This window comes from Neolamprologus brichardi, chromosome 9 (genome assembly GCF_056152115.1).
Source record: "Neolamprologus brichardi isolate AB-2024 chromosome 9, ASM5615211v1, whole genome shotgun sequence".
Classification (NCBI taxonomy): domain Eukaryota; kingdom Metazoa; phylum Chordata; class Actinopteri; order Cichliformes; family Cichlidae; genus Neolamprologus; species Neolamprologus brichardi.
In genome coordinates, this window is record NC_142112.1 from 13799631 (window position 1) to 13827102 (window position 27472).

Genomic DNA, 27472 nt, shown 5'->3' on the forward strand with positions numbered 1-27472 from the left:
AAAAGGAAATCACACGTTTTATTGGAAAGTGTCAAGAGAGCACGTACCCGTCACAATAAAGTATGCAAAGTAGATCACATAATGAAGTTTGAGGTGAATATGATTCGCTACAGTGAAGCAAAGCCCATCCACTCTTCTTTTTTTTTTTACCCCTACAGCCTGGCACGCAATAATTTAATGTATCAATCCAAAATCATATTTCCTCCAGGTTGAAATTCATAAGCGGGGCACGAATCGGGCCGTGCCGTTCTACCTGCAGATTAAAATGACATTGATACCGGTGGGCGCCAAATTGAGTTCCCTGAATGAAACAGGAATAAAAATCCTATCTTTGCTGCGCTCGGGAACACAATTAGTTCTTTAACAAGCATTTGGAAAAGTGCACTGATGCTTGGATGGATAAGGCCCATGCACCGGGTTTTTTCTCCTCAATGCAATGTAAGGCATTTCAATAAGATTATTACACTTTCAGGTTCATGCTACTTCAGAATGCATCCCGTTTGTGTTGTGGGTAGAAACAGCAGTGAAGTCTGAAGCCAGATTTTTCAGTAAGTCACCTTTATACACCGAGCTACAGCTACAGCAGTCACACAGGTACACAGAGTCTTTTGTGTGGGTTTTACAGCACTGAAGTCGATTAAACGTGTGAGAAACTACAGCATGACTTCATGTTTAAAATATTGCACAAGTGTAACAATTGAAGCTTCCTGGAATCCAGTTAAGCCTATTTCAGGGCAAGTCAGAAGTCAAACTGAGATTCAGTGTGTATTTCAAGTTATAGTCACTGATTTCAAAAATGGAAGAAAACAAAAAAGAAAGACCCGGACTTCACTCCGAGCACCAGAAACATCAAGTCAAGCTGGGTTATTGCTTCTGTTTTTGGATAAAGAGCGCTCCGTGCAGAGAGTAAAAGCGCCGTCAGCGACAAAGATGCAGGAAGTTATAGAAGACTGAGGGCTCAACACAAACTGCGAGAGCATGTTGACAGGAGCGCTACTGAAGCACAGAAATGACCTGACAAGTTCACTTAAGGATCACACAGTACAGCAACGCAGGGCTGGCAGCAAGCTAAAGAGGACGAGTCTATACTGAGCTTATGGACACCAGCAGCACGTAGGGAATAATGGAATATGATAATGCACAACACATTCCCGTTCACAGAGAGTCATTATTGCTATGCTCTTGACACTTTACATCCTCACAGAAAAGGCAGAAAAAAGCAACATGTTTAAAAAAAATAAAAATCCACTGTAAACACGGAACAAGGCAGAATTACAGTTTCAACTATACTGGAAATATGGAGGCTGGCTGTGAAACTGAAAGCATCAAAGGTAACAGGCAAGGGAGCGAATCTCAATCTGTCAAAAGCTTCCCACAACGCCTCAGACGCCGTTTGAAGCGCTCACCGACTGGCCCGGCAGCCCGCTCGCTGCACAGGTGATATGACGGAGATTTGTGATATGTTTCTGCGATAAGAAATCTTCCAAATATTTGACCAAAAGGATAAAATAAAATAAAAGAATCACAGAACTGTCTCTGCCAAACTGTAAGACACATTAGCTAACAACAACCTGCGACACAGGTCACTTTAAACAGGCCACAATATATTATTTACACATCATATTCTACAAACGGTTCTATTCTCTTGTGACTTTACAAGTAACATTTGCAAACTGAGTTTATCTACATGCAAGAGCGACGATTCAGCAGTAACTAAACAACAGTGCCGTGATCGGCAGCCCCGCGGCACACGGGTCAGAAATATATAGAGGAGGCTGGGGGCGGACAGATCGGACGAGCCTTGTCACAATTCACGATCCATGCTAAATAAGTGAAGGGTCAGACGCAGAAGGTCGGCTGTGTGGCCTCGTACACGCGTGTTCAGATGACCTGAAAAGGCTTTTATGTGAGAGTAATTGAGGAGCAATTATTGTCTGAACTTGTAGCTCACTGCTGGAAAGCTGCGAAGCACACGACAACCAAACTGCTCGACAGAGGAAACACGCGTGTGCGAGGCCACGGGTTACAGTGCAGACGTGTGCTGCGCCGTCTATACACGGAGGGACTCTGATCACTTCTCCTGCAGCAGGGCGGGGATGTTGATGTTCCAGCCGATAGCCTGCCGGTCGAAGCCGCACGTGAACAGGTTGCACGACTGGTTTTCTTCATTCCACGCCGTGCAGCACACCATTCGCCTGTGACCCTGCATGCACACAAACACACACAGGTTTTAGTTTATGGTAACTGATGCTGAGCTAACAACCGCCTTCCCGTCCAGGTTATTCTGCTCTTACCATTCTGTTGCTGCGTGGAAGTCTGGCCAGCCTCACCCCGCTCATGTCAAACAGGCGTACTTGTCGATTGTCGTGTGGCAGAGCAATGATCTTCTGGTTGGCAGAGACGCTGATCCTGAAAGATCAGATGTAGTCGCACTTTAAACTGGAGCCAGAGTTTATCTGCTGACCCGAGTTCTCCTGATTGACTGGACCGACTCTATGTCAGTGATTTACTGAAAGAATAGAATTTAAATCTAGCCACGTCTGAAGCACATTTTCACTTTCTGTTTGCAGCACAATGATGACATAAACCACTTACAATCTTGTCTGGTAAATGGTGGTGTGGTGCACTTTAAAGGAAGATGAAGATAAGGAACAATAACCATGTTAATACGAACATCTAACTGCCTTAACAGTACATACAATGCTTAACAAGTTTATTAGACCAGTGTTTCCCCACCACTGTCCTGCAGCACAGAAAGCACGGAAGACTATCTGGTTCCACCGGATTAGCACTCTAACAATTACATTCTCTTCCACTAGAGGGCACTACAACCAATTGCTCTAATTAAATGGGATGCCAACTGTCAGTAAAACAGAAGAAGATGAAGAAAAAAATTACAAACTAGTCATGCTGTGAGACGACAGCGCGTAATAGCAATAGATCAGTGGTTCTTAACCTGGGTTTGATCGAACCCCAGGGGTTCGTCAGAGCCTCCGCCGTGATATGCACGCCTCATTTTGTGCACCAGTAAAAAACATATGTATGTCTTGAATTTGAAAAAAATCCTATTTTATTTTTCACTGAAGAGGAGTTCAGTGAATGTGCATATGAAACTGGTGGGGTTCGGTACCTCCAACAAGGTTAAGAACCACTGCAGTAGATAGTTATTTGAAAAGAAAAAGCATGAGTGTGGTCAGAAGAAAGCACAGAAAGGTACACTGGGGACAAACCGAGTCAATTCCACTATATGTGGTGCGTGGGGAAAAATGATCAATATGCTTTTTGTGGCATTTTTGTTTGGTCGTGTGCCGTGTGATTTTTCTAATGTGAAATATGTGCCGTGGCTCCAAAAGGTTGGGAAACACTGTCTTAGATCCCCAGTCACTAATAGAAAACACAAGTATTTATAAAAAAAAAAAATTCTACTCTTATTTATTATACAAATGACAAAGTGAATTTAAACCCAAATTTAAGCCGGCATGCAAAGGTTCATCTAGCATAAACCCATTGCTCGAACGCCAAGACAATTCTACTACAACAGCAAAAGCATTAGACACCAGGCTGAAGTCTTTGGGTAACCTCCTGCACGAGGGAGAGAACCGTGACAAGCACCATTCCTTCCGCTCGAACCCCAGTCACTCTCAGTTAGCTCCCCGTAGCACTGCTCTTTATTGTGGTTAATGAATATGCAAAGATTCATTAACACATCTTACACGGGCATACCTTGTCTGCGTGTACGTATAGGCATGCATACACAGGGTCAAGATGTGACCCTGTGAAGACTCCCCAGGCCTGCTGTTACCAGGAGTCCAGCGGTCCACCTAAATAAAGGGCTCTTATACTAAAACAGATACAGAGTAGGTGTCCTTCTATACCATAAATCAGTAAGAGAAGGTACGACCTCTCTCATGACCTTAGGATGTGTGTGTATGCCAGAACCCTCTGGAAGGCACACGGAGTCTTTGCAGACAGCTAAGGATCAGACATCCAATCAATATGCAATCAATTATATAACTCTAAGCATATATGAGTATATATTTCTAAGCATAAATGACAATCCGACAATATAAACCTAACACTGGACTCCTCTGAGAAGTCCAAAATTAATTAAGTGTAACATTCATCCATCTATCCATTCTGCTGCTTATCCAGGTTCAGGTCACGGGGGCAGCGGTCTAAGCAGAGAAGTTCAGAATTCCCTCACCCTCTCTTCCAGCTCAGACTCACCTAACAGGTCTCCTACCAGCAGGACATGCCCGAAACAACGTGCCAAGGATGCATTTAGGAACCATCCTGCTTAAACCACCTCAACTGGCGCTATTCGATGTGGAGGAGCAGCACCTCTACTATAAGTCCTTCTCAAATGATCTGTAAGGGAGAGCCCAGCCACCCTTTGAATCAAACTAATTTCCACCACTTGCACCTGCGACCTCATTCAAAAACATTCAATAACTAAAACGAATTATACTATTCAGGAATGCAAGTGAATAACTGTAATTTGACATTTAATCAAAAATAACAGTGTGCTATATTATTTTTTTCAGCTTTAAAAAAAGAAACCCAGTGAATTTAAAATTTCATGGATAACAACAGTAATTACATTTTAACATTAAAAAGATCATTTTGACTAAAGAGCTTGCGCATACTGGTAATTACAAGTATTGGTAGTTCTTCTTCTAATTTAGAGCAGTGGTTGCATGAACCGTACATCGGGTGGTTTTCTAATACATTTGTTAAGCATAAAGTATAAAGAAAAAATACACAAAGAAAATTTGATGCCCAAAATGCTGACTTTAACTACATCAGCCTTATTTAATTACTTGTAAAATTTTAATTCAATTTATACTTTATATTGAATAAATAAACCTCAAAGCAATCTATGACTTTAAATTAATTTATAGTGTTGACAACCACTGACAGAGTGCTCAACCAGCTAACATATCAATTTAACAATTTAACACCATAGTTTGTAACGTGCGGCGCCGAGTGCTACAGTTTCTCTCCTCCTGTCACCTACCTGTTCACAGCTGAGTCAGTGCGGATGGTTGCTATAGGCGACCTCATGTTCTTCAGATCCCACACCTTGACAGTACGGTCATCACTTCCTGAAACCACATTGTCACCCACTGTGAACACCGCAGACGTCACCGTGCTGCAAGACAAACACACACAACAGCGTTACACACGAAAACATGCAAGCAGCAAACAGAGGTGTTAATGAGCTACTGTATGGTTTTCTATTTCAGAGATCATAGTTACAAATCTCTACCAGTCACAGAAAGAAGAAAGTTTTCTGAGTGACAAGTTATTAGTCATCCCCTCCCACAGGGCAGCGCTATTATTGTTAACGCATAAAAGATGACACGATCCGCACACGTGCATCACGGTGATGTGCAAAGACACTTGGAGCCACAGAGGGTGTGTCAGGTACAACACTGTAAAGCTGACACTGTGTGCTTCTTCATTTATGATGCGACTCTGCATTGTTAAAACCTTACAAAGTGTCATTTTGCCACTTGAAGTTGGCAGGATCTCACTCGTGCACAGAGGATGTCACAGAGATGCGGCAGTCGGGACAAAGTGAAGAGCTAAAAAATGACTTGAAAACATTCACACCACCAAACGTGTTTGAGCCATCAGGATGCTGTGAACAATGATTTCCTCTCGATGCATTGGCATTTAGTCACATTTTCATTCTTTCAGTTTACAATTAAATATGATGAAACACATGCTCCGAAGTTTGGGAACATTATACATATAACATAATACATACAAGTGTAATACACGGTTGCTCCTGATGCATTCATCAGAGCGTGAACATTAGACAGGAGCACTTAGAAATGTAGAGCAAAGTGCTTGTATGAATGTATAAAGCTCTTTGAGTACTCAAGTAGAGTACACGAGCACTATATAAGAACCAGTCTGTTTACCGCGTCCTCTCAGAGCCTCAAGTACCCATTACTTGCAGCCCTTTCGATGTATGCTTGGGCACCCCTAAACACAAGTGTTTCATTGTTATGGTTTTTTATTAATACAACGGAGCCACACCAATACAGTATATATATAGATCCGCGATAACTCGCTAACATTTGATACCAGTGTTAACTTTATAGTGGAAAACTCCATGTGTTCGGAAACTTAAATGTTCTTTTGTCATATTGTTAACAAAAACAAATGTGTGCTCAAATTCAAGCAGTCATTTATTTAGTTGATCCTGTTGACAGGAATGTTGGGCACACTGGAGGCAGCAGTGCATACACCCATCCCTTCCTCCGCCCCCCTATATTCAGCCAGGCATGATTCCTCTTTCCCCACGTTAGGACTAAGGTCAGGCCTATCCATACATGTAACAGATCTTTAGCATTTTGAATCTATTTAATATGACGATACATCAGGTGCATTCTATTTTGTTTCTACTCATTCATGGAGGCAAGTAAAACCAAAAGCCTGAATAGGCTTCCTCGTTCTTTATTAAGGTTAGTGTTGCCTTTACACACACACACACACACACACACACACACACACACACACACACACACACACACACCACTATCTTGGGTTCTACATCCCATCTTTTTAGGTAAAACTGGCTTCCTGCTTAATTTAAATCGACATGGCATTAAGGGCTAATTAGCGGACTAAACTTTGTGCTATTAGGGAGGCTGCGGCTCAAAGAAACTGCTCTATCGTTACAGGCACCTTCTGACATTGCAGGGTACAGCCCACCTGGGAATAAACGGAGAGCAGGGAGAGATAGCGAAGAGGAAAGATAGGTGGTGTGTTAGGTGGGAGGTGTGAGGGGAGTGTAATCAGACGAGATAATTGATTAAAAGGTTGATTAAGGTTAAAGGGTTTTTAGAATGGGTGTGAGGAAGGAGGGGAGTGTTCAGTAGTACTTAATGCTTTGCAGTGTCTCTGACAGCCAAGGTCGAGATTCTTTGTGAGACTTTGGGTGCTGGAGAAGAAGCGAGAGATGGCCGTTCACGCACACAAATACTGACGTTGCCACGGTTCGGTAGGATTTACACCAGCACTGAGCGTGCGAGTACAGGCTGCAGCAGGTGGCATGACTCAGGTAAGATGTGAAGAAAATGAGAACAATGCAAAACTTCCAACTTTTGACCGACTGTGATGATCTGAAACTTAAACTTGTTCTCACAAAGAAAACAGATCATTTCAATTCAGTTCAATTTTATTTCTACAGCAACAAATCACAACAACAGTCACTTCACGGTGCGTTACATTATAAAGGTAAAGACCCTACAATACATCGTTTTATCTCGCTGTCACTCACTCGTGTGTGAAAGAGTGAATCTCGAGAAGGCAGAAAGCTACAATCTGCTGGTGCACAGCCACTCGGTGAGTGTTTTCTTGGGGCTGTGCTTTTTCAAAACAGAAACTTTATGACAGCCTCATGTGATACGTTTAAGGGACATCACAGCCCAGGACACACCTGTAGCTTCAACATCTACAAAGAAAGCCATGTGGACAGTTACAGCTAGTCTTCACGTGAAGCTTCGGCTCAATCTTCAAATGAAAATACTTCCCCGAAATATGATAAGACGTTTTTAACAGCACTCTGAATGCCTTTGTGTTGCTGGGTTAAATTTTTCTGTGCATTATAAATGCAAATATCACATGAAAGCAGTGTGTAAAATGATCTGGCTAGACTTATTAAAACAGTTTGTAAGACTCCTTTGTATTGTCGACATTGACACCAAACTGCATGTTAATTTTTCTTACGTATAACTGTTAAGTGGACTGGAGCTTTCTGTTCTGGCACTGAGGCTTTGGTCTAAATGACGGCATTTAAATGTATGGAAATCTCAAAGAACCTTAACATGTGCTCACTGTTGAGTGGGTGAGAGCATAAGCCTAAAATGTTAATGAAAATATTCAGGCAGCAACGACTAAGAGGTTTAAGAGCACTCTGTTATTTTGCCGTGCTGCAGATCTGACAGTCGCTGAGAACCCGGTAAGTGCTGTTGTATTCCTCCAGAGACAGGATGTCACATCTGCATGCAGACACACACAAGCACACAGAGTTGCATTTCTCCAAAACTGCAATCAGATGTCACCGAAAGCTGTCGACGGCAGCAGAGACAAACGTGACATGGCAGTCCGTCTGTAAAGCAAGTCCGCTGTCATTTCTCGTTTGCTCTCGGTCGTTTTGTTAGCTCACGCGCAGTTGTCATTACACTGCAATTACGGCGGGGGTGGCGGGACAGAGGGGGCGCGCGGCACTTTTAGCTGCCAAGGTTCGCTGTCAGGGAGCGTTAGCTGTAATTGCCAGTGAAGACGGTGAAAATGAGAGGCTGTCTCCCCTCTAGCTCTCAACCTCGTCTGCCTATTAAACTATTCACACTCTACTCTCTCTGATGTTTCCACAGGAGGGACGGGGAGATTATGCCATTTATGCCACACCATTATGTCATGTTGGAGATCCTGGGAAATTAGTAGGAGGAATGGCAACCTGTTAGTGCTCTAAGGCACTGTTAAAACAAGGATACCTCACAAGTAGTAAAGTGGGGAAACTGTAAAAACACACACAGAGTCAATGAGCTTCTTTCCAGCGTCCTGTCCATTATGCTCTCCTACTCGCCCAAACATACAGCAAAAGCCATGAGTTGATAAACAGAGTACGCCTGTCTCAACTCCTCTTCTGCTTACTACTCCTCCAAACCCTTAAAGCGAGTATTTAGGAGTTTTTAGCATATTTGTTGGACCAAAATCACCAAGATATCAACACTGAGATCTAATCAGATTCTGTCTTATTATGTTTACAGGCACTTGGCAGCAGTGTCACCATGTTCTTTATAAAGTAAATAACAGGACTAAATATATTTAATAATTACTGAGCAAAAGGCCGAGAATGGATTTGCAAGCAATTAACAAACTAAACCAATTAATTCATCTTTGAAGTCATTTTAGCAAAGTCTACATCGTGTTACTTGTTTACATCTCAGCTAAATTAGTATTGTTGGGTTTTCCACTCACTGATGCACACCACATGAGTGAAAACATGACATCTGAAGACTTTAAAGTTGTGTTCTTCTGAGATGGGCATCGTCCTCCATTTATACATATTTACTAGGGGTGCAACGATACACAAAATTCACGGTTTGGTTCGATACTTTGGTGTCACGGTTCGATATTTTTTCGATACAAAAAAAAATGTTCATGCCTTTTTAATTTGTCATTTATTAAAATTATAAATATATATTTTAACTCAAACGTACAGTTTTTAAATTTAATGTTGCTGAAACAACAAAGGGATAAAATAATAAATCTGATCGAGAAATCACTCATCTTTGGAAAAGAGAGTTTATTACAGAGAAATGGCTCTTTCCAAAATAAAAGCTATACTACACGCTTCTTCTGGGCTATATTCTCAGCAGCATATTAAACATATCAGGTCCCCATAAGGAGAATCATGTGCTAACGGCTGTCTAAATGACTCAGGTAAAGTTTGTAGCATGCGTGCTTGTTGTTTTTGTCTGCTTCCACTTGTCTTTGCACTAGGATGATGTTGGCGTAAATGTGCAGTCATATTAATTTTGTTTCCACTAGTGTTGTCAGCGTTAATCTGAAATGACGTTAACGCCACAACACGGCAAATCTCCGTTAATGAGCTACCGCGGATAGCCCCTTGCATGGGGCTGGACGGCATCAACACGTTAACGAGCTAACTGGCTAACACACTAGTTCCCACCAATGTAATTGAGCATTGCGTGGCACATCCAACATACTGTTTTACTTTTGTCCGTGACGCGCTTACCTTCAGGGTCATACGTCACATGAAGACCAAGATAGTTCCAAAGGCCAGATCTGAATGAGGGTGGGGGTTCAATTTGCCATGTTGCAACGAGCTTAGTTTCTGTCTTGCTAGCTTGCACTGCGCTCAGTGGATCTGCGCTCGACAGTGCAGTCTAGGCGGAGTAGTCGAACGCAGATCCACTGTGCTCTCAACACAGACAGCATCGTCAGAAGAAAAGTTGATAAAATAAATTAAAAAATTTTGTATTGTTCGATACATATGCGTACCGAACCGAAAGCACTGTATGGAAAGGTTCAATATCGATACAAGTATCATTGCACCCCTAATATTTACAACACTAAACTATTAATCAGCAACTTGAAAAACAGCTGCATTCTTATTTACACTGAGTGTGTCAAGTGGCAGAAATACTATTACAGACTAGGATTTTGTATTCCTGTAATGAGCCTGCAGAAGTTTGGGGAATCATTACGTCTGCCTGTCTACTTGTTGCTTTAAATGCAGTGCCACAAAGAAAGTGGCCATTTGTGAAGGAAATAAGGATGGAGGGAAGGAAAGGAGGGGAGGAGGGCTGTTGTTAACTGTGAAACACTGGTGCTTAATCTCATTACAGCAATTGTCTATGGGAGAGAATTAGAGTGGGATCTGCGGGAATTATACATGTTGGGGTCGTACATAATGAGCTCTGCCATAATCCCCCCACTTGCAATCAAAGGCTGCCAGCCAGCCGGCACACGCATGTAGGCGCACACACACACTTGCACTTCTTGTGCCTTTTAAAGAGCACTGCCATTGAAAGCCACAGACAAGCCTGACAGTCATCGTTTTGAAATGAGCGGCTGCAATTGAGTGTTAACAGCGAGCGAAGTGCCAAATTACACAGAGTGGGGGGATTAACGCAGAAACGGACAGATAAATGAACGGGAGAGAGAGGGAGAACGAGAGGTACGGAGAGCGGAGAGGAGAAAGAGAAGCAAACTGTTGAAGTGAGGAGAAGTGCTCCGTAATGAATGAGAGGCAAGTGGAGGATTTGGCTTAGAGCAACAGGGTCTGTAAATTAATGTAAAAGGAAAAAGAAAATGTTGGAGGGATTTATGGAGAGGTGAGATGCTACAGCACCACCCTGTGGGCAAATTAACGACTGCACCCACATTTAAGTATCTGTCATCAGGGAACCAGCAAGGAGGAGCGCGGGTGAGAGAGAAAGACTCACTCAGTGTGTCCCTGGAAGACGTTGACAGAGTGGATGGATGGGTCTCTGAAGTCCCACAGTCTGAAGGTGGTGTCTCTGGATGAAGTGACCACCAGCCGCTGGGTTGGGTGGGTACAGCAGTGAGTCAGCTCCTGGTCATGGCCTGAACACAAACACACAGCACATTGTGTTGGATAAAATCACAGCTTTTTAAGTAATCTCAACATAAAAAAACAACAAAAACAACAGCGTGTGATTTTTACACGTCAGATTTTCTTTGGATTAAACCAGTGCAGGTGGAGCGTGGACAAGAAGGTGAAAAATATGAGGCTGAATGTGATTTCATGGAAAAGAAGAAAGCTTGTTGGTGCTATTGCTCTGGCCTTTTTAGTAAAATTCAACCTGGATCGTTTAGTATTAATAATGACTTTTTAAAAGTTGTAAGTTGGCAGCTTTTAAAAAAAGAGTTTGAGAAACACTGAAAGAAGCAAGCTGGCTCCACAAACGACATGGATTTTATAATGTCTGTACCCAACATCAAACATCAGCATGGAGGAGAGGAAGGCACTCACATCGCTTAGTGATGACAACATTATCACCTGTCCAGCAGACAAGGGTAGGTGCACGGTTTTGCTAAACCAGAAAGACTATCATGAGAACATTTTGTCACTGCTCAATCACTCCAGCCGATCCAGGAGAAAAGGACGACTGCTGCCTGAGCAAAAACCTGTAGTGAGCCCGTATGTGTCAGCAGTATTGGAAGAGCTGAAACGAATAGTTATGTCTATAACTGTAGGTGGCTGTAGCTCAGGTAGAGCAGGTCAGCCACTAATCAGAAGGTCGGTGGTTCGATCCCAGGCTGCCTCCTGGCTGCATGCCAGATAGCCAGCAAGATACTAACCCCATGTTTGCCTACTGGTGGTGGTGCCAGTGTCCTCGCCTCTGTCAGTGCGCCCCAGGGCAGCTGTGGCTATAATGTAGCTTGCCATCACCAGTGTGTGAATGGGTGAATGACTGAATGTAGTGTAAAGCGCTTTGGGGTCCTTAGGGACTGAGTAAAGCGCTATACAAATGCAGGCCATTTACCATAACTTCTGTTCCCTGAAGGAGAGGAACGAGGTACAACACATACGCGAGGGCGTGATATCCCATACTTATGTGTTGTACCAAGTGAATCGACTGAAAGGGAACACATTTTCTCTAAACACTGTGTCTCTGTGGCTTTCAAACCCCAAAACACGCTGCACCAAAAACAGGTCAACCCCAAGGATCGGAACAGAGTAACATAGTGTACGCTGTTAAGTGCCAGGAGGATTGCCATAATTTATACATCAGGGAAACCAAACAACCTCTGGCGAAGCAGATGGAACAACACAGAAGAGCTACCTCGTCAGGACAGGACTCTGCAGTCTATTTACACCTACAGGTGAGTGGACACTCGTTCAGTGATGAGGATGTACACATCCTGGACAGGGAGGAATGCTGGTTCCTTGGAGTCAAGGAAAAGGGAAAGACCATCTCTGAATCAAGGAGGAGGCCTAAGGGTACATCTTTTAACATGCTACAACGCTGTGATTGCAGCCACTCCCCAACTCTCTGTGAATGGTCATTGATCAGTGCTTGTTGATCAGTGGTTATGAGATTTTGCACATTAATGACTGACCCAGCCCATAGTTCATCAGTGGTGCTAGTTTCAGTCATTGTGCAAATGTGCTGTTTATAAGGTTGGGAAAACCTGGAGTCAGCTGAGACAGAAGAAGTCACTTGGATGAGTGGTTTTCCCACTGAAAACGCTACGTCCAGATGAACAGAATCAACTTTTTGGGATTTCCCTATCTGGATGAGTGAGCATGCATCAAGATAAAATGTCTGTAGTTTCATATTTGACCTTTAATAACAGTCTGGTTAAACTGTATTAATTCCTCTTTAGAGTGTCGTACAAAGTACATTAATGAGGAAGAAAAATAAAAACCCTGACTTCTGTTTACGACTCCTCTGCCATTACATACCAGTGAGTGTGTGAACCAGTTCAGAAGTCTCAACCTCGTACAGGTTGGCAGCACGATCCCAGGAAGCTGTCACCACTTGTCGGCCTCCCACTAACCAATCAGCTGCTATTACGACGCCCTGGTGGCTCTTGAGTGTTGCAGTAGCAACCCGGACCGTGGGCACTTCACAAGGGCCCTCGCCATCCACCTCGCCTTCCTCTCTGTCCGAAGAATCCTGGTCTTCATCGCACGGAGCCTGTGAACAAAACAAAAGCTCAGTCGAGCTCCTGTCTCGTTTTGGTTTGATTCATTTGAGAGTAAAGTGACCTATTGTAGAAACACTGGGAAGAGAACAAGTTCAAAGCTACTCACACTGACATCTGGTGGTGGCTGTGGGGCTGGAAGCTGCACCATGTACCGCCAGATGTGAGCCGTCTGGTCCCCAGAGGCTGTGGAAAGTACAAATCAACAAAGAGCACAGCTCACATCTACACACGAGTGACTGCTGGAGGCAACAGATGCAGCAGAAAACGGTTGAAACGACGACAAGGAGAACAAACCTGTTGAAACAGATGCTATATTTAACGTAGTCGATTTGACAAGTCAAACATGGATTCAAATGCTTACCTGTGAGTGCCATCTGCTCTGTGGGGTGGAATTTGATGGAGTTGACTGTGCAAAGGGAACAATGAAGAGTTGTCATCTAACAAGCCGTGTAAGCAAATGTTGACAGACAGTGTTACATCTAAGAATGAGCTTCGAAATGCTTCTGCCATGAGCCAGTGTTTATTAACAAGAGATGTCGCACGACAGGCTGTACGTCACACTAAATATTGTTATTATAAGCACTCAGACAGGCTATTAAAACAGTCTATTAGAAAAAATATAAACGATTTAGAATAATTTTTTTGTATGGACTTTGTGAATGTCTGTAGACAAATAAAGCTTTTGGCTGTGATTACCTGATCCTGCATGGCCAGCATACCTCAGCAGGCATTTGCCCGTCTCTATACTCCACAGCAACGCTGAGTGGTCTGTTAAGGGAGAGCAGGTATAAACAACATGCAGCCATTTCCATTTTTACAGTAACCAGCTAATGGTTTCACGCTGTATGATCCTGCATTTATGTAATAGGCTGTGTAGTCTGAGTGGATGTAATAAGAAATTTCTGGATTGTTTAACGAGCTTCCTTAAAGATAAAACGAGGCCAACATGTTGTTTCTAAAGGACTGGTTTGGATAAATATTGATACTAAAACACTACTTGCACTGCATCAACAGACGTAATCAATCATCTTAAGTATGTTCTCATTTTCTGCTAATTGCACCGAGGCATCACAATTAATTTGACAAAGATATAATGATGCAAATATTGCTTGCAGCACCTTTAGTCTTTGCTATTTATTCTTATTTAAAACTAGGGTGCCACATGCTGCCTGTGTGTACAACAAAGCTATCATGATTGATTTATATAGTCTGTGAAGGGACTTTTTTTTTCTACCTGCAGAGGCAGTGCCCAGCACCACTGGCTGAGTTCGGGTGACACTGAGGTCCCAGATCCCATCGCGATGGCCCACATACTCCTTGAGCAGCTGGCACAAAGCCCGGGAGCCGGTGGTGGCTTTGAAACTGGACACGATCTGAAGCGAGTGCGAGGGAGAGAAAAGTAAAACGGTTTAACAGCACTCAGTTAAATTACTAAAAAAAGTAAGTAACAGTAGGCTCGCAGACACAAGTATTACACTGATTACAAAATACAAGAATATGTAGAGTTTAACTTGTAGTTCTCCTGTCTTACTGCACAGCTCCATTTAGGCTCCATAAATACTGATATAACTCCTAACCAACACCTGGCTACATACAGGTATTGCCAGTTAACTGTTACTCGTTGTCAAACACAGTAAAAGCCAATGTATTGCTTGCCGGATTAGATCAAGGGTGTGTATCACAAAACAAGGTCACCTGGAAAGGCGTCTTCTTAGGAAATAGGTTAAGTCTCTTTGAGGTGTCATTAATCCTAACTGTACAGCTAAATGGCTCCAAAGCCATTTAACTTAAGGACATGGGAACAAAGCCAGCCTGACATTTCTCCCACATGATCATAATGACGGCAAAGGTTTTCATTAAAGAGATGAGCAATAAGAATAATAAGTCGTTTTTACTTTTGGTGATAATTATGTCAGAGATAAAAAAGGTTTTACTACAAACTGAAGTTCAATAACCAATTACAATGGAATATTAATTGTGCATGCTGTTTATGAATTCAGTTAATTACAAAAGCAACATTACAGCATTATCGCGTACCCGTTTTATTTTTTCAGCACAGACTATCTGTGCTGGTCACCCTCTGCATTGGCAGGTCGAGCCTTCCTTAACTTTTAACTGTTTTTAATGTTTATCAGTTTATAACCGCTCATGTTGAAAATGCCAAACACATTAAAAAGACGTCACTTTGTGGTAATTCTGTTTGTTTAAACACATTAGTTATATTATCGGGAAGTTATTTGAATATCTCTATACTGTGTTCCTCTATTTAAAGTTACAAGTTTTCATAGTTAAATGTCAGCTTATCAGAATAATTTAAACTGTCTTTGTGATACAGACCCCAAGTGTGTTTGCACACTGCAACACTTATGTTTGCCATATTTGTGATTTCAGATTGCGCCACACTGCATGTCACTAGAGTATCAATTTATCGAGAGGACAGATTGTGATTGTCCTTGTAAACGACCGGTGCAACCTCTAAAAATAACTAGCAGTCTGATTGCACATGGACCCGTCACTGCAGGCTACCAGATAAACAAACTAAAGTGCAGTTTCACTTGTCACAGAGCTGTCACAGCCAGTACTTTACATGCTGCTGCAGACAGCTGACCACAGCAACAAGCTAACAACATTGCTAGACATTAGATGCAGCAGCAGCAAAGTATTTGGTTCACAAGTGCCAGACTGTGTTAATATAAACTCTTATCCTGTCCAGAGTGTTTATATTCACCTCGCACTCTGATGCAACCTTACTATACACCTCCCGTTGTTAGAGCAAAATAGCAGACAAGATGAGTGAATAGCCCAGTCAATGTCAACCCCGTACAACACTGAAGCTATAGTTAGTGAGGATCATTAGTTTCAAGTCCCCTCCATCTTTCCAAAATTAGTTTTCGGTCATGTTCTTAGCGAGCTGAGAGGTTAGTGGTATTGTACATAGCTGCTACTTCTGTCATGGGGTTAATTAAAGAAGCCTTTTCTTGATTCCCTCAATGCTCTTTTCACTGTGGCTGTATTCAACGTGTTTCTCTGCATTAAAAAAGCAGAACAGCATTTTACATAGAACACAAAAGAAGAGAAAAATGATTCTCCTATTACTGTAAATGTAGCAATAAAAAAAAGATAAATATTTATTTTAGGTATTTTTCTATTTTACTAATTTTCTCTGCACTCGTGTAATTTTTAGCTCACACCAGTTTCCTCTCCTCTGCTCTCACTGTGTGTGCATGAATGTGGAGAGGAGCAGAGCAAAGTAGGTAAAGTGAAGATAGAATATGGTAGCTTTTTCATTACAACAGATTTTGATCAGACGGAGATCAGCCCTGAACGTTTTAACCAGATGTAAAGATGCTAGAAACTATACTGCTCAGGGCTCGCAAAATCCCTAGCCCGACGTCCCGGAGCTAGCGATATCTCTGGTCGAGGGACGCTAGCTTGAGGGCATCAGCTGTCCTGCTGATGTTTCATCTGTAACCTGATGGCAAGTACAGATACAGGTTTTTACCAATTAGAGAGGAAACACTTCATCTAACTTTATAAGACAAAAGGCAGCAATTTGTCAGATTAATTAAAAAATCTGATGTTATTTTTTTTCAAAATCCAAATTTTCTGAAATAGTTTTTGTAAAACTATCTGTTAATTTCAAAGGCAGAATAATAGTAATTATTACTAACAACATCTGTGTGGGAAAGAAAAGACAACAAAAAGAAGCTGAAAGCAGACCTGTCCAACATAAGCCAATTTGGGGGAACACTGATCAAAACAAAGACAAATAAACAACCCCCCCCCAAAAAAACAACAAAAAAACATAACACAAAACACTAATCACTGGTCAAGTTGCCAGTTAACTGTGGATAACATAAAATCTGAAAACAGGAAAAACAGCTAGCTGGCTCAGTCAAAACAAGGTATAATGTGCTTCCTGGCACACAAAATCTTTTATATCAATTGTTTGAACTGTGCAAGAACTTAACAGTAAAAACAACAAAACTTTATGAAGGCAGGGTTCGTGTGCCGGACTAATTTTTTTAAACAACCAGCAGAAACTTGAAATTACTAGCACAAAAGTTCCACAGAAATCATTGTTGATAGATGTATTATGTTACCTTTCGGGCAATACAATGTTGCTTCCTCATTACAAGTCTTTAGGCCTAGTCTTTGTGCTTAGCTAAGCTATCCAGCTACTAACGTCAGCTCCCCCCAAAATTGGGACTGATTTTGATCTTCTCATCTAGCAAGAAGGTAAATGTAGCCAACTGACACGGTGTTTGAAATAGCTGATGAAAAGTGACTCAAAGAATCGCCAAAGTAATGAAAGGCGATACAAAAAAGGATAAACAAATAAAATAAAAAGTAACACTTTGTACATCTAACAAATGCAGCTTTGCCCAAATGGCTTGAGTATGAGTGCAGAGCAGAGAAGGAGTCAAGTTCAGACTGCAGTTACAGAGACATTCAAGCCACCACCGCCTCCCCCATGATGCTTAGTGGCAAACAGAGCATTCAGGAAGTTACCCATGAATCTCCGCCCCACAACTCCCATGTTGCCACACTGAAGTTGCGAGGTCCACCTAATTTGCCCTGGAAAGTGTACAAGCACTGTGTCAGAGAGTCAAGAGATAACAAAGGACAAAGTCATGGGAGATGACATTTTGTGGTAAATGCTGTAGTAAACACACGATTTCTTTTACCCCTGTGATTAAAATCTTCAATCATATCAGTGAATTATTTGTTTACCCACTTTTTTTTTTAAACAGATTATGATCTCCTCGGAGGAAGATTCTTCCTTCCTCTCACTCAGCATTACAGGGGCTTTCCACAGTCAGTTACTTCACACAGGCCTGAATCCCAAAAGCTCAAATATTTACACACATGACACGTCTTACGAGCTCTATTGAACGGGCTAACGTGGCTTGTGCCAGGTACCTTGCTGGTAGAGGCTTTGTAGGTCGTCTTCAGCTTCTGTGACAGTTGACTGGTGCTGTGGCTGGCTGTGTGACAGAGACACAAAGAACAATGAATGAAATTCATTACCCAGTGACAGAACTCTTGCTTGCTTTTATTCACTGCTGCAGTAACGGCCTCGTAAAGTGTCAAGATTTTAAAATAGCGCACACCTCGACAATACAAAGCCTTGTTGAGCGTTTCTAGTTATGAGTTGTTAATACTATCTGCACTGAACATTTATGCAGTGTAAATGTCCCCGTGTCCAGCAAGGACGGAGCTGTGAAAATACTGTCGAGAGCTCAGCTTCACAAAGTGTGATCACCAGTTAAACTGAGCTTATTTTAGAAATCCAGGCTGGCTTTAAGGATATTAGGTGTCATAACAGAGGATTTACATAAGTCTGACCTATGTGAGTGTCTCACCCCAAGCAGTGATGGACATCGACCAGTTTAGAATCTAGTGATTCACATTTTTCAGTCATGTGACCAACTTGCTAACCTGGTGGCCAAAACATTACTCCGTCATGACAGCCGATAGTGGACACTCAGTAGTACTGCAGGACTAAAGTGTTTGGGGGGTTTTTCACCTTGCACTGCTGCCAGGTTGCAAGCTTACAGCTACATGTATTTTCATATGTATTCCAATCTCATGTCTTGTGGAAATTTACAGTGTAGGGTCAGAAAACTTCCAATAACATGAATTTGTCACATTTGTCATACATCTAATGTCAGGTAAATTGTTCCAACAGTTTAACTGAGACACTGACAGCTGGAGCTGCTGAGGAGAAACAGGGACTGGTACGTTTGGCCTGTAAGACAGGGTTAGGAGAGGTGAATTTACAAGGTGAAGCTTTAAATTAATGCTTATTAGTGCATCTGATAGCACAGATGCACTAATACCTTCTGGTATTTTCGATAATGCCGGGCTCACACTGTGCGATTTTTGGGCCATTTTGAGACGATTTTTGAGTCGTGCGACCGTTTTGGCAATCGGCCCAATTTTGGCCTTCATCGTGCGTCGTGCATCATGTAGTATACGTGGGGTAACGAGAAGTGATTAACACCTCACGACCAGCTCCCGATCATCTATTGGTTGGTCGCGAGGGTGTCACCGCAGCTTCTCACACTGCTCACGTGCAAACACAAATGTCAGCGAAAAAGACGGCGCAGCACGGCAGTGCAGCGTGTGATCTGGACACAAGCGATGGAGGCACTTGTAGAACTTTGGAAAGTTCATCCGAGCCTTTTCGATGTGGCCTCACAAAATTATCACGACCACAACAACCGTGAAAATAGTTGGATGGACATTGCTGCTCAATCACAGCTGCTTGATCAATGTTTTTCATTAGCAATTTAGCAAAGTTGATGGTGGTGTGTGTCTCTGTGAGTGAAAGACAGAGAGGGAGAGCGAGCGACAGAATTTCTGTTATAACCTTCATTTTATGGACGCACAGTGTGAGCACTCCAGGTCGCATCAGAGCATCGGGCCGTATAGTGTGAGACCCTGCATCGTGATCTACGAATTTCTAACCCCTGCGAGTCAATCGTACAGTTTGAGCAGGAGCTGAATCGCGCGACTGACAAAATCGCACAGTGTGAGCCCGGCATTAGTTAAACTTATAGACTTTCAAAGGGCCGCCATACTGTTTTTGCCCTCCAGGTGGGCATGTGCCTCGAGCTCTGAAGTCAAATGAAAACTATGGATGCTGCAGTGAAAATCGAGGTAACTGTTGGCATCGAAAACACATTTACTAAAAACAGGGATACACAGCCAGGCGGAGGGTTACTGGAGAGTATTTTCACCTTATGGAGGCTGCTGGATGCCCAAATAGTAAAATCCAAGTAAACATTAGCTCCTAGAAAATGTTCACTCACCCTGTACTATCATACAAAGAAAAAACAGGTGGCTCATGCAAATGTGTAGCCATGTCATATAGCAGCCTGGTCAGCATATAGACACAACATAAACAAACACAGCTGGTACAAATGTCTGCCATAAAAAGAAGTTTAAAAAAATAAAATGGTAAATTGTCTTTTTAGGCTGTGCAGGTAGACTCTGCCTGTCTGAGAGAGCCGATAAAACCTCTCGAATTAAACTTGTTGTACTAATATGCTTTCATTAACCTTCACTTTAATTCTTATTCGTTACAGCATTTTTTAAAGGTAGAAAATATCCGTGACTTTGAGTCCTTCGCTATTTTATCTTGAATATTTGAAAGTTATTTTGGTATTATCTATAATTTTGTAAACATTTAGTTGCTTGTATCTTTGTACTTCTGCTATCGTATGTTTGAGTGATTTGGAGGCACATTTCCCTTCAATTTATGTTCCTGGACTCCTGGTAGTTTGGGTCCAAAATGTTTTTTGTGATACTTTTTGAGAAATTCCATGACATGCATGTGATTCAGAACACGAAAAGCTGGCTAGAGACAGAGTGGGAATACCACTGTTTGTAATATCTTTCAGATCAATGCAGGAGAAATCAGTTTACTGAAAAGTCCCACACGCCTTTGTGGGTGTTACGGTGCCACTCAGCCGGCGAAATTCGCCGCCTTTGTGATGCTGGCGACTCCTCTGTCTTTAGCCTGTGGCGATAACACTGTGTGGACTGTGATCAACAACTTCTTGGAGTTTTAATCAGCAGTTTAATCATTTACAAACGCCCTACAAGTCACCATTTATCTATAGCATCGTGACTAAACCACAGTAACTCAAAGAACAAACACAGTTTGGCTTCCTAAAGGTAAAAATAAAAACAACTGCTCATATGTGTACAGCTGTTTTACGACAGTCTGTCACAAAGATGACACATAAGTAACATGCCAATTTAAATCTTTATGTTTATCAGCTCCCAGGGAGATTACTTCAGCCACCATGGGATGAGATATCCACTTTAAACACAATCAGTATTTTCCATTTCAATTTCCAAAGACTTCTATTAACTGTACTCAGTGTAAATTACAGACTTAAATAGATTTGTGTTGGAAATTACGGACCTTTTGTTTTCAAGGCTCCCTTGGTGGGGTCTCCTCCCTCAACAGCCTGTCCATCTCCAGTCAGCCGCTCATTCAGTGATTCAATTTCCCGACGTACTGCAACGTAAGACAGCGATGACGTGTCAGTATTTAAACACTGAAAACGTCCACTCAGTAAATGAGCACTGATGCGTACACTGTCAGTTACTCACATTCAAGGTTTTCTATGTAGAGATTCTCAAACTCCCGTTCAATCTGACCAAACAGGTCAAGAAGATTGCTCCGCAAAGCGAGAGGCAGCTTGGAGTCCTGGACAGACAGAAAACAGAACCAAACACACAGTAAGGTCATACAAGGTCAGGAATGTAGAGCAGGAATTGGCTCCACATCCTACTCTAGTGTGGCGTAACATAATGCAGCATAATGCTGTGCCAAAAATGCAGAACTGTAAAACAACAATGTTCTGTTATTACAGTCGGAAGTGAAGTTTGTGACTCTTAAAGGTAAAACGTTTAACTGAACACACGTGTTTACGCGATTTAATCAGGCAGCAGATGAACTTGTGCGAACTCTTGGCCACAGTTTGAGCTACAGAGCTACAAGCTAAAAACAAATAACTACACAACAGGAGTGTCCAACCAGCCTCTACTAACTTACCTCCATGGTGCAGTCCTAGATGTACCCAGTTACCAGCTGACCACCAATCTCCACCAGACTAGCATGTGAAGACACATAAAAGCTGCCATGAAAACACTAGATTCAGAAGGCTGCGTCTCACAGCTCCCCGAGCGCTGCTGCTCAGTCCTTCAGCCGTCCAAAAGACAACGATACCAAACACTTCACTTGTCACCCTTCAGCTGAGGCACGTGTTAAAAAAAAAACCAACCGGTTGGCACAATGACATTAGCCGCATGACCATTCTGTCATCACCACGTTCACACACTTTATCAAAAGAAGCCCAAACAAATAAATAAAGGTCATTTGAGAAGTAACAAGCAGGCCTTATGAATTTAAAGCTGCTTTAGTAGTGGCACTTAAACCTGCAGCTTACTCAGGCCAAAGCCGGCAGCGTTAAAAGTGAGGAAGAATATCTGTTCTGTGTAAAATATGGGTCCATAAAACTGTCTGTGTATGTGTAGCTAGTGCTGCGGGGAATAGAGGAGGTGCATACACAGCGCCAGCCGGTCTTGGCAATAAACAAAAAAGGACTGTTGAAAAGACTAATCAGACCTGAACAAGCGACCCATATTAAAACTTGATGAGACAACAGGCGAGTGCAAGCTGAGCTCTAGTTTTAGTGGCTGACAAAGCCCAGAAAGTAAAAGGCAAAGGATTTCCATGGTCTCACACACTGACAAATTCAACCATCCCATTTTTGAGAGCGACTGATAAGTAGGTCATCCAACGTGTTTTTCATTTTAACCCTACACGTTGTCTATCATCTCACCCGATAGGAGAAACCTGTCAGTACAATGTGAAACACTCACAAACCATCTGTTGGTCTTATCTGGGAGATGACTTTCAATAAGGTCGCTGTAAAGCCAACTCCCAAAAGTTAACAACCAGGATATTCTTGATCAAACAGAAACAGTTTTTATTATCTCAGAAGGGAACAAGCAACTGGTCAGCACCAGGAAATGGCTGCTCGTGAACAGGTTCTCAGTCTTCCCTTTTCTGGAAGAAATAAATCAATTGTATAACTAATTTAGAGAACCGTGTTTGAAGAACGTTAATAACCAACTTGATACCAGAGACACAGGCGAGTACTTTGTTTTAAAACAAAGAAATGAGTAACCAAGGTCTAAACCCACAGAGGACAGAGACAGCATTAACTTTTTGACTAAGAAATATCTGCCCAAAACTAAGAAACTGCAGCTACTGTTTCACAAAGAGGAAGAAACTCATAAACACATGAAAGCGTGGCGTTGTTGATGTTGCAAGTACAAAATAAAAGAAATGCTGCTTAACCGGCTCATACTGTACTCTTGCGAATGAAAGAACCAGCCTCGCACCAAAACAGCCTAACAATAAAAATGCTAATTATGCGAGAACAGCCTGCTCTGTGTTTGAAAGTGAAACTCTGTTACACCTAACATAGGTTATTACGCTGTCTTCAAAACTGCAAGTTAACATAGACTGCTTGTCTGCTGTTGTCGATTTGCTTGTGTGTAAATGAGAAAACCCATGGATCCATGTCTTTGTGTATTTCCCCCTCACCTGTCCATCCAGCATGTCTCCTCTTTGGATGCCTCCCGGCCTCTCCTCTGTGCTGTTGGTGCGCCTGATAGACAAACTGTGAGCCTTGCGCTTCTGCTTGGGGTGACGGGCAGCTGAAGCAGAGCCGCTGCTGCTTCCGCCCTCCACAGGCATCCCTCCTACCTCGTGGGTGGCCCTGCCCCCTGTTCACACCCTACCTGAGAAACAGGTAAACACTGGCTGGACTTTCTGGTTGGCTGGTTCAGGCTTTCAGTAATCGCCACCTGTCTGTCAGTGAAAAGAAAGGAAAATGCAGGTTTAGCCCCATTACAGGAATTCTTTAAGGTAAAACAACCTAAATTCTAAATCCATTCAAAAATCACAACAATTTAACTATGTGTTCACGTTATTCTTTTACACAGGGAAGTAATAGATATAGAAAGTGCATTTGTCCAATTAATAAAGAGTCCCGAGGTAAATGGTGTCGCCTGAATTTACAATAGACAGCCAGTAAAGCCTGAAAGACCCGATCATCTTCTAAATCGTACATTTCTTTGCCAGCAGACATTACCACAATAATTACAGGATGTTATTGAAGTTCTGCAGCGCTGTATGTCCGCTGCTTCCGTTATTATAGCGCAGTATGATAGTAAGCCAGAGGACAACGGGCAATAAATATAAGCCAACAGAAATTTTCTAAGGCATGCAATGATGTGTAATAAATATTAGCTCGCTTGTTATATATATGAGCGTGAAACTGAGACTGGAAACGGTAAACACGCCTGAACGCGTCGATTCATAAAACATTACGTCTATTAACTACCTATGAAAAATTAAAAGGTAATTTGACATCATTTTGATATACAGGTACACGAAACAAGACGACACTCACCACTGTCATTACCTGACTGAATCGCCAAGCAGCCCGAGAAATTACTAGAGCTAAACGCTAGCACGAGCTAACTGCCACATATCAGCTTCCTCGCGGCATCTTAGACCAAACAGCGCACAGCAGCTAAAGGACACGACGGGTTATATCATCTCTAACGTCGCACGAGCTCGTGTACGCTAACAAGTTTGCATTTTTGACAAGGCGTGACTCATTAGTTTGGAAAATGGGTGATAAATTATAGTTTTATTACAAAAAGTATCAGAATTTTGTTAGAAAATTTTGACACATGACGTATATTATTTGTGCACTCTACTTCCGTGTAACGTAGACCGTGTTTGCACTTTGTTAGCCAATGAGCTGTCACGCGGCTGGGAGGACAACGAATGAAAAGCCGTGAGGTTAGTAACTGGAAGCGCTAGTCGTTCCGACAGACTGCGCCCTAACACACCGTCGAAACACGGTAAAAGACGTGATTTGCAAACCTTAAAGAAAGTACAGCTTTCGTGAGTAATTGAATGCTTTGTCGCTTTCTCCGTAGCGTGTATATACAACAGCCGGTGCATACTTATGTTCAGTTGACAGAAGCCTGGGTGGCGCAGATGTGCTGTGCAGTAGTCTGATGGTGTGTTGACAGTCGGGGCTTGGAGGAAAACATGAAACAGAGTCTACTGGAACGGAGCTGTTGGGTCATAACCATTTTCAGCTTAGACCTTAAAGTTGTTTTATGCAATTGAATTTTAACTTGGAGTGTTTGGGGATTTATACTTCACTTCTTGTTTGCTCCTTTATTCCTTTTATTTTGTGTGGCCACTATTAAAAATTTGAGTTACCAGGTAGAATAAATGTTAGATGGATTCATTGCACCATCTTGTGGTACAACTTGCTATTGCCATTTCTTCACCTTCTCTTGATAGCTTTAGTAAACAGGTAAGGAAGGTTTTGACGATGAAAATTTAAAATAAGTAACTTTAATGTTTTATTAATACATAACTACACTTGATTAATATAACGCAATCATACTTGTGTTTGTGTAAACTTTGGAGTAGTTTATTCCTATACCATGTTCCTAATTTTTTTTTTTTTTTTAATCAAAGTTGCATCATCGAAATATGTCCTCCTCACTGAATTAAATATATGTAATATGATGCAGTTCCATTATAAATGCAGGGCCAGACTGTCACAAGTTGTGCGGGTTGCCTTTTAAAGATGGCTGTCTGTATATTTATAAGCATATATGGATAGTACACTTATGGAGAGGTGTAGCCACAGTTATAAAAGTGCAAAAATGTCTCTGTTAGATTGCAGAGGCGAAACAAGAGAGGCCTTTTCCTGGGTGTAGAAGTGGATCACTAGCACAATAGCCTCATCACATTTTCATTCTATTTGTTTTGCCATTGTTGAGTAAAGCCATTAAAGCTAGCTGTACACCTGGTGAATCACCTTGTACTGGTTTCAAAGAGACATGAAAGATGCTTCCCAAAATCTGACCGTATCGGCTCAGTGTCCTCCTGGTTACCGTGATTGTTGCAGAAGCAATCATGTGAATAATTAGTTGGCGTGATTAATGGAGCTTGAACTGCATTAACTTACCGGAAATGTAGATGTTTGAGAGTTTCACTACCGAATTGTATGAATTAGTGTAACTTGCAGTCAAAACAGATCAGTAGAATTCAGTTGAAGGGACATAGTGGGCTTAAAAAGCGAGCCTGCACCTTGGAGGCCTGCATGTGCATCCCCAGTGACAACACTGCTGGAGAAAGTCTTGTTATATATGAGTAGCAGACTCAGACTCAAAGTAATATACTAGATTTAGTTATCAGGTAAGGACAAACACCTGGAAAAAAGAACACTTATTACAGTTCTTTGATCCCGTCACTGGCCTTTGGTTAGGCCCTGTATTAAGGTCTATGGCTTTCCTATATGGATGTAACATGAACTGCACTTGATCTAAAACAGGAACCTTAATGCTAAAAAAAAAATCGAGTGTTTGAACAGCACTTGATAGCCGAGCTCTCTCTCTCTCTTGTGTCATTGTAAGTTAAATGTATCTGAATTATAGAGTGGTGGTAATCTGGCAGAATAACATTGTCAAGAAGCGTGATTTAACCTTCCGATCCCGACCCACTGCGATCCTGGCCGTTTTTTCACCGACAGCCACACCCACGCTCCCCGTGATTGGTTTTCTGTTTCTCTCAGGCCATGGCGCGGGCTGTGTGGGCGGTCCTCCGGATGCTATCCAGGGAGGGGGCCGCTGTGCTAAAATCAAACGCACCTTGTGCCACCACGGGAGCTTTGCGGCGATCCAGACCTGCGTGCGCAGCTGTTACTACCTGCGGCAGAGCGATATCCAGGTAAGATGGAAGGACGTAGGTTTCTGAAACAGGCCCAAAATACTGAGTTTAAAAGCCAGCTAACGGTTAAGCTTATTAGCCGTAAACAGGAAGTAACGCTGTTTTTTGGGCTATTGATAGCTGAGTGCCGCAGCGCGTTTGTTTGTATGCTCCGGGTTATCACGGCTACCAACAAAACTCAGGCCAAATTCTGTCTAAAACAAAGTCTTGCTCTTGACATAGCTTTACATAATGGTTAAAGAACACACTGTTATGGTCGTGGCTCAAATCCTCAGTATATTGTCGCCAGTACGGCATGCTTTATATGTTTTAGCAGGGGTATTTAGTAAACTTTTGTCTTAATATAAAAGCTATACAGAACTAGCAAGATACCAACGTTTCATGTGTTTCACTGTTTCAAAGAGCGTTTCTTGATCATTTCACGGAGTCTCTTGATTTTGGATTTCCAGTGTTATTGCTATACAATATTCCTTGAGTGTGAATATTGAATCCTAAACTTGGAATAAAACGCAAGGTCCACTTTCTAGAGCTTTCAGAAGCACCTCACAATAATCCTTTTTTCATCTACTGTAAAACTACAGAACAAAATACAATGGTGAAGCCTGTCATTCAAATGAAAAGTGCCATTTAAAAGTCAACACTGATAAATTGGTGAATCATGAACTGTTTGCTACCCTGTGCGCTGCAGTGAAGTCAGACACCTGCAGTCTGCAGCCAGAATGCCCGAAGTAACCACCGATCACCTGGATGAGAAGCAGGTGCAGCTTCTGTCCGAGATGTGCATCCTCATCGACGAGAACGACCTCAAGATCGGAGCGGACACTAAGAAAAACTGCCACCTCAACTCCAACATCGACAAAGGTGCCTGTCTTCCACATTAGGATCCACACA

The 27472-nt window shown here is 42.2% G+C and overlaps 2 protein-coding genes across 5 annotated transcripts in view; one reads left to right on the plus strand and one right to left on the minus strand.

Annotated features, from left to right (window-relative positions):
- Positions 1-24871, minus strand: LOC102792224 (WD repeat-containing protein 37-like). Of its 2 annotated transcripts, XM_087845938.1 has the most exons (15): positions 24796-24871; positions 23360-23626; positions 21355-21451; positions 21164-21259; positions 18148-18212; positions 17737-17802; positions 14459-14597; positions 13921-13992; positions 13586-13630; positions 13331-13407; positions 12980-13214; positions 10992-11133; positions 5018-5152; positions 2295-2409; positions 1-2203 (listed from the first exon to the last, which is right to left on the minus strand). In XM_087845938.1, exons 2-15 carry the CDS (start codon positions 23510-23512, stop codon positions 2072-2074), a joined length of 1569 nt encoding a protein of 522 aa, XP_087702064.1. In that variant the 5' UTR covers positions 23513-23626; positions 24796-24871; the 3' UTR covers positions 1-2071. The 2 variants fall into 2 exon arrangements, with proteins under 2 accessions (XP_087702064.1, XP_087702065.1); XM_087845939.1 differs by lacking the exon at positions 17737-17802.
- The window catches only part of idi1 (isopentenyl-diphosphate delta isomerase 1), a 6000-nt gene continuing 3108 nt past the window's right edge, over positions 24581-27472 (plus strand). Inside the window, exons 1-3 of one of the 3 annotated variants that reach the window (XM_006806368.3) lie at positions 24581-24628; positions 26427-26581; positions 27270-27442. In XM_006806368.3, the coding sequence (XP_006806431.3) occupies positions 24614-24628; positions 26427-26581; positions 27270-27442 (343 nt within the window). In that variant the 5' untranslated portion in view covers positions 24581-24613. Of the gene's footprint in view, positions 24734-26426; positions 26582-27269; positions 27443-27472 lie in introns of all 3 variants that reach the window. The other 2 variants (XM_006806366.2, XM_006806367.3) reach the window with 2 other exon arrangements.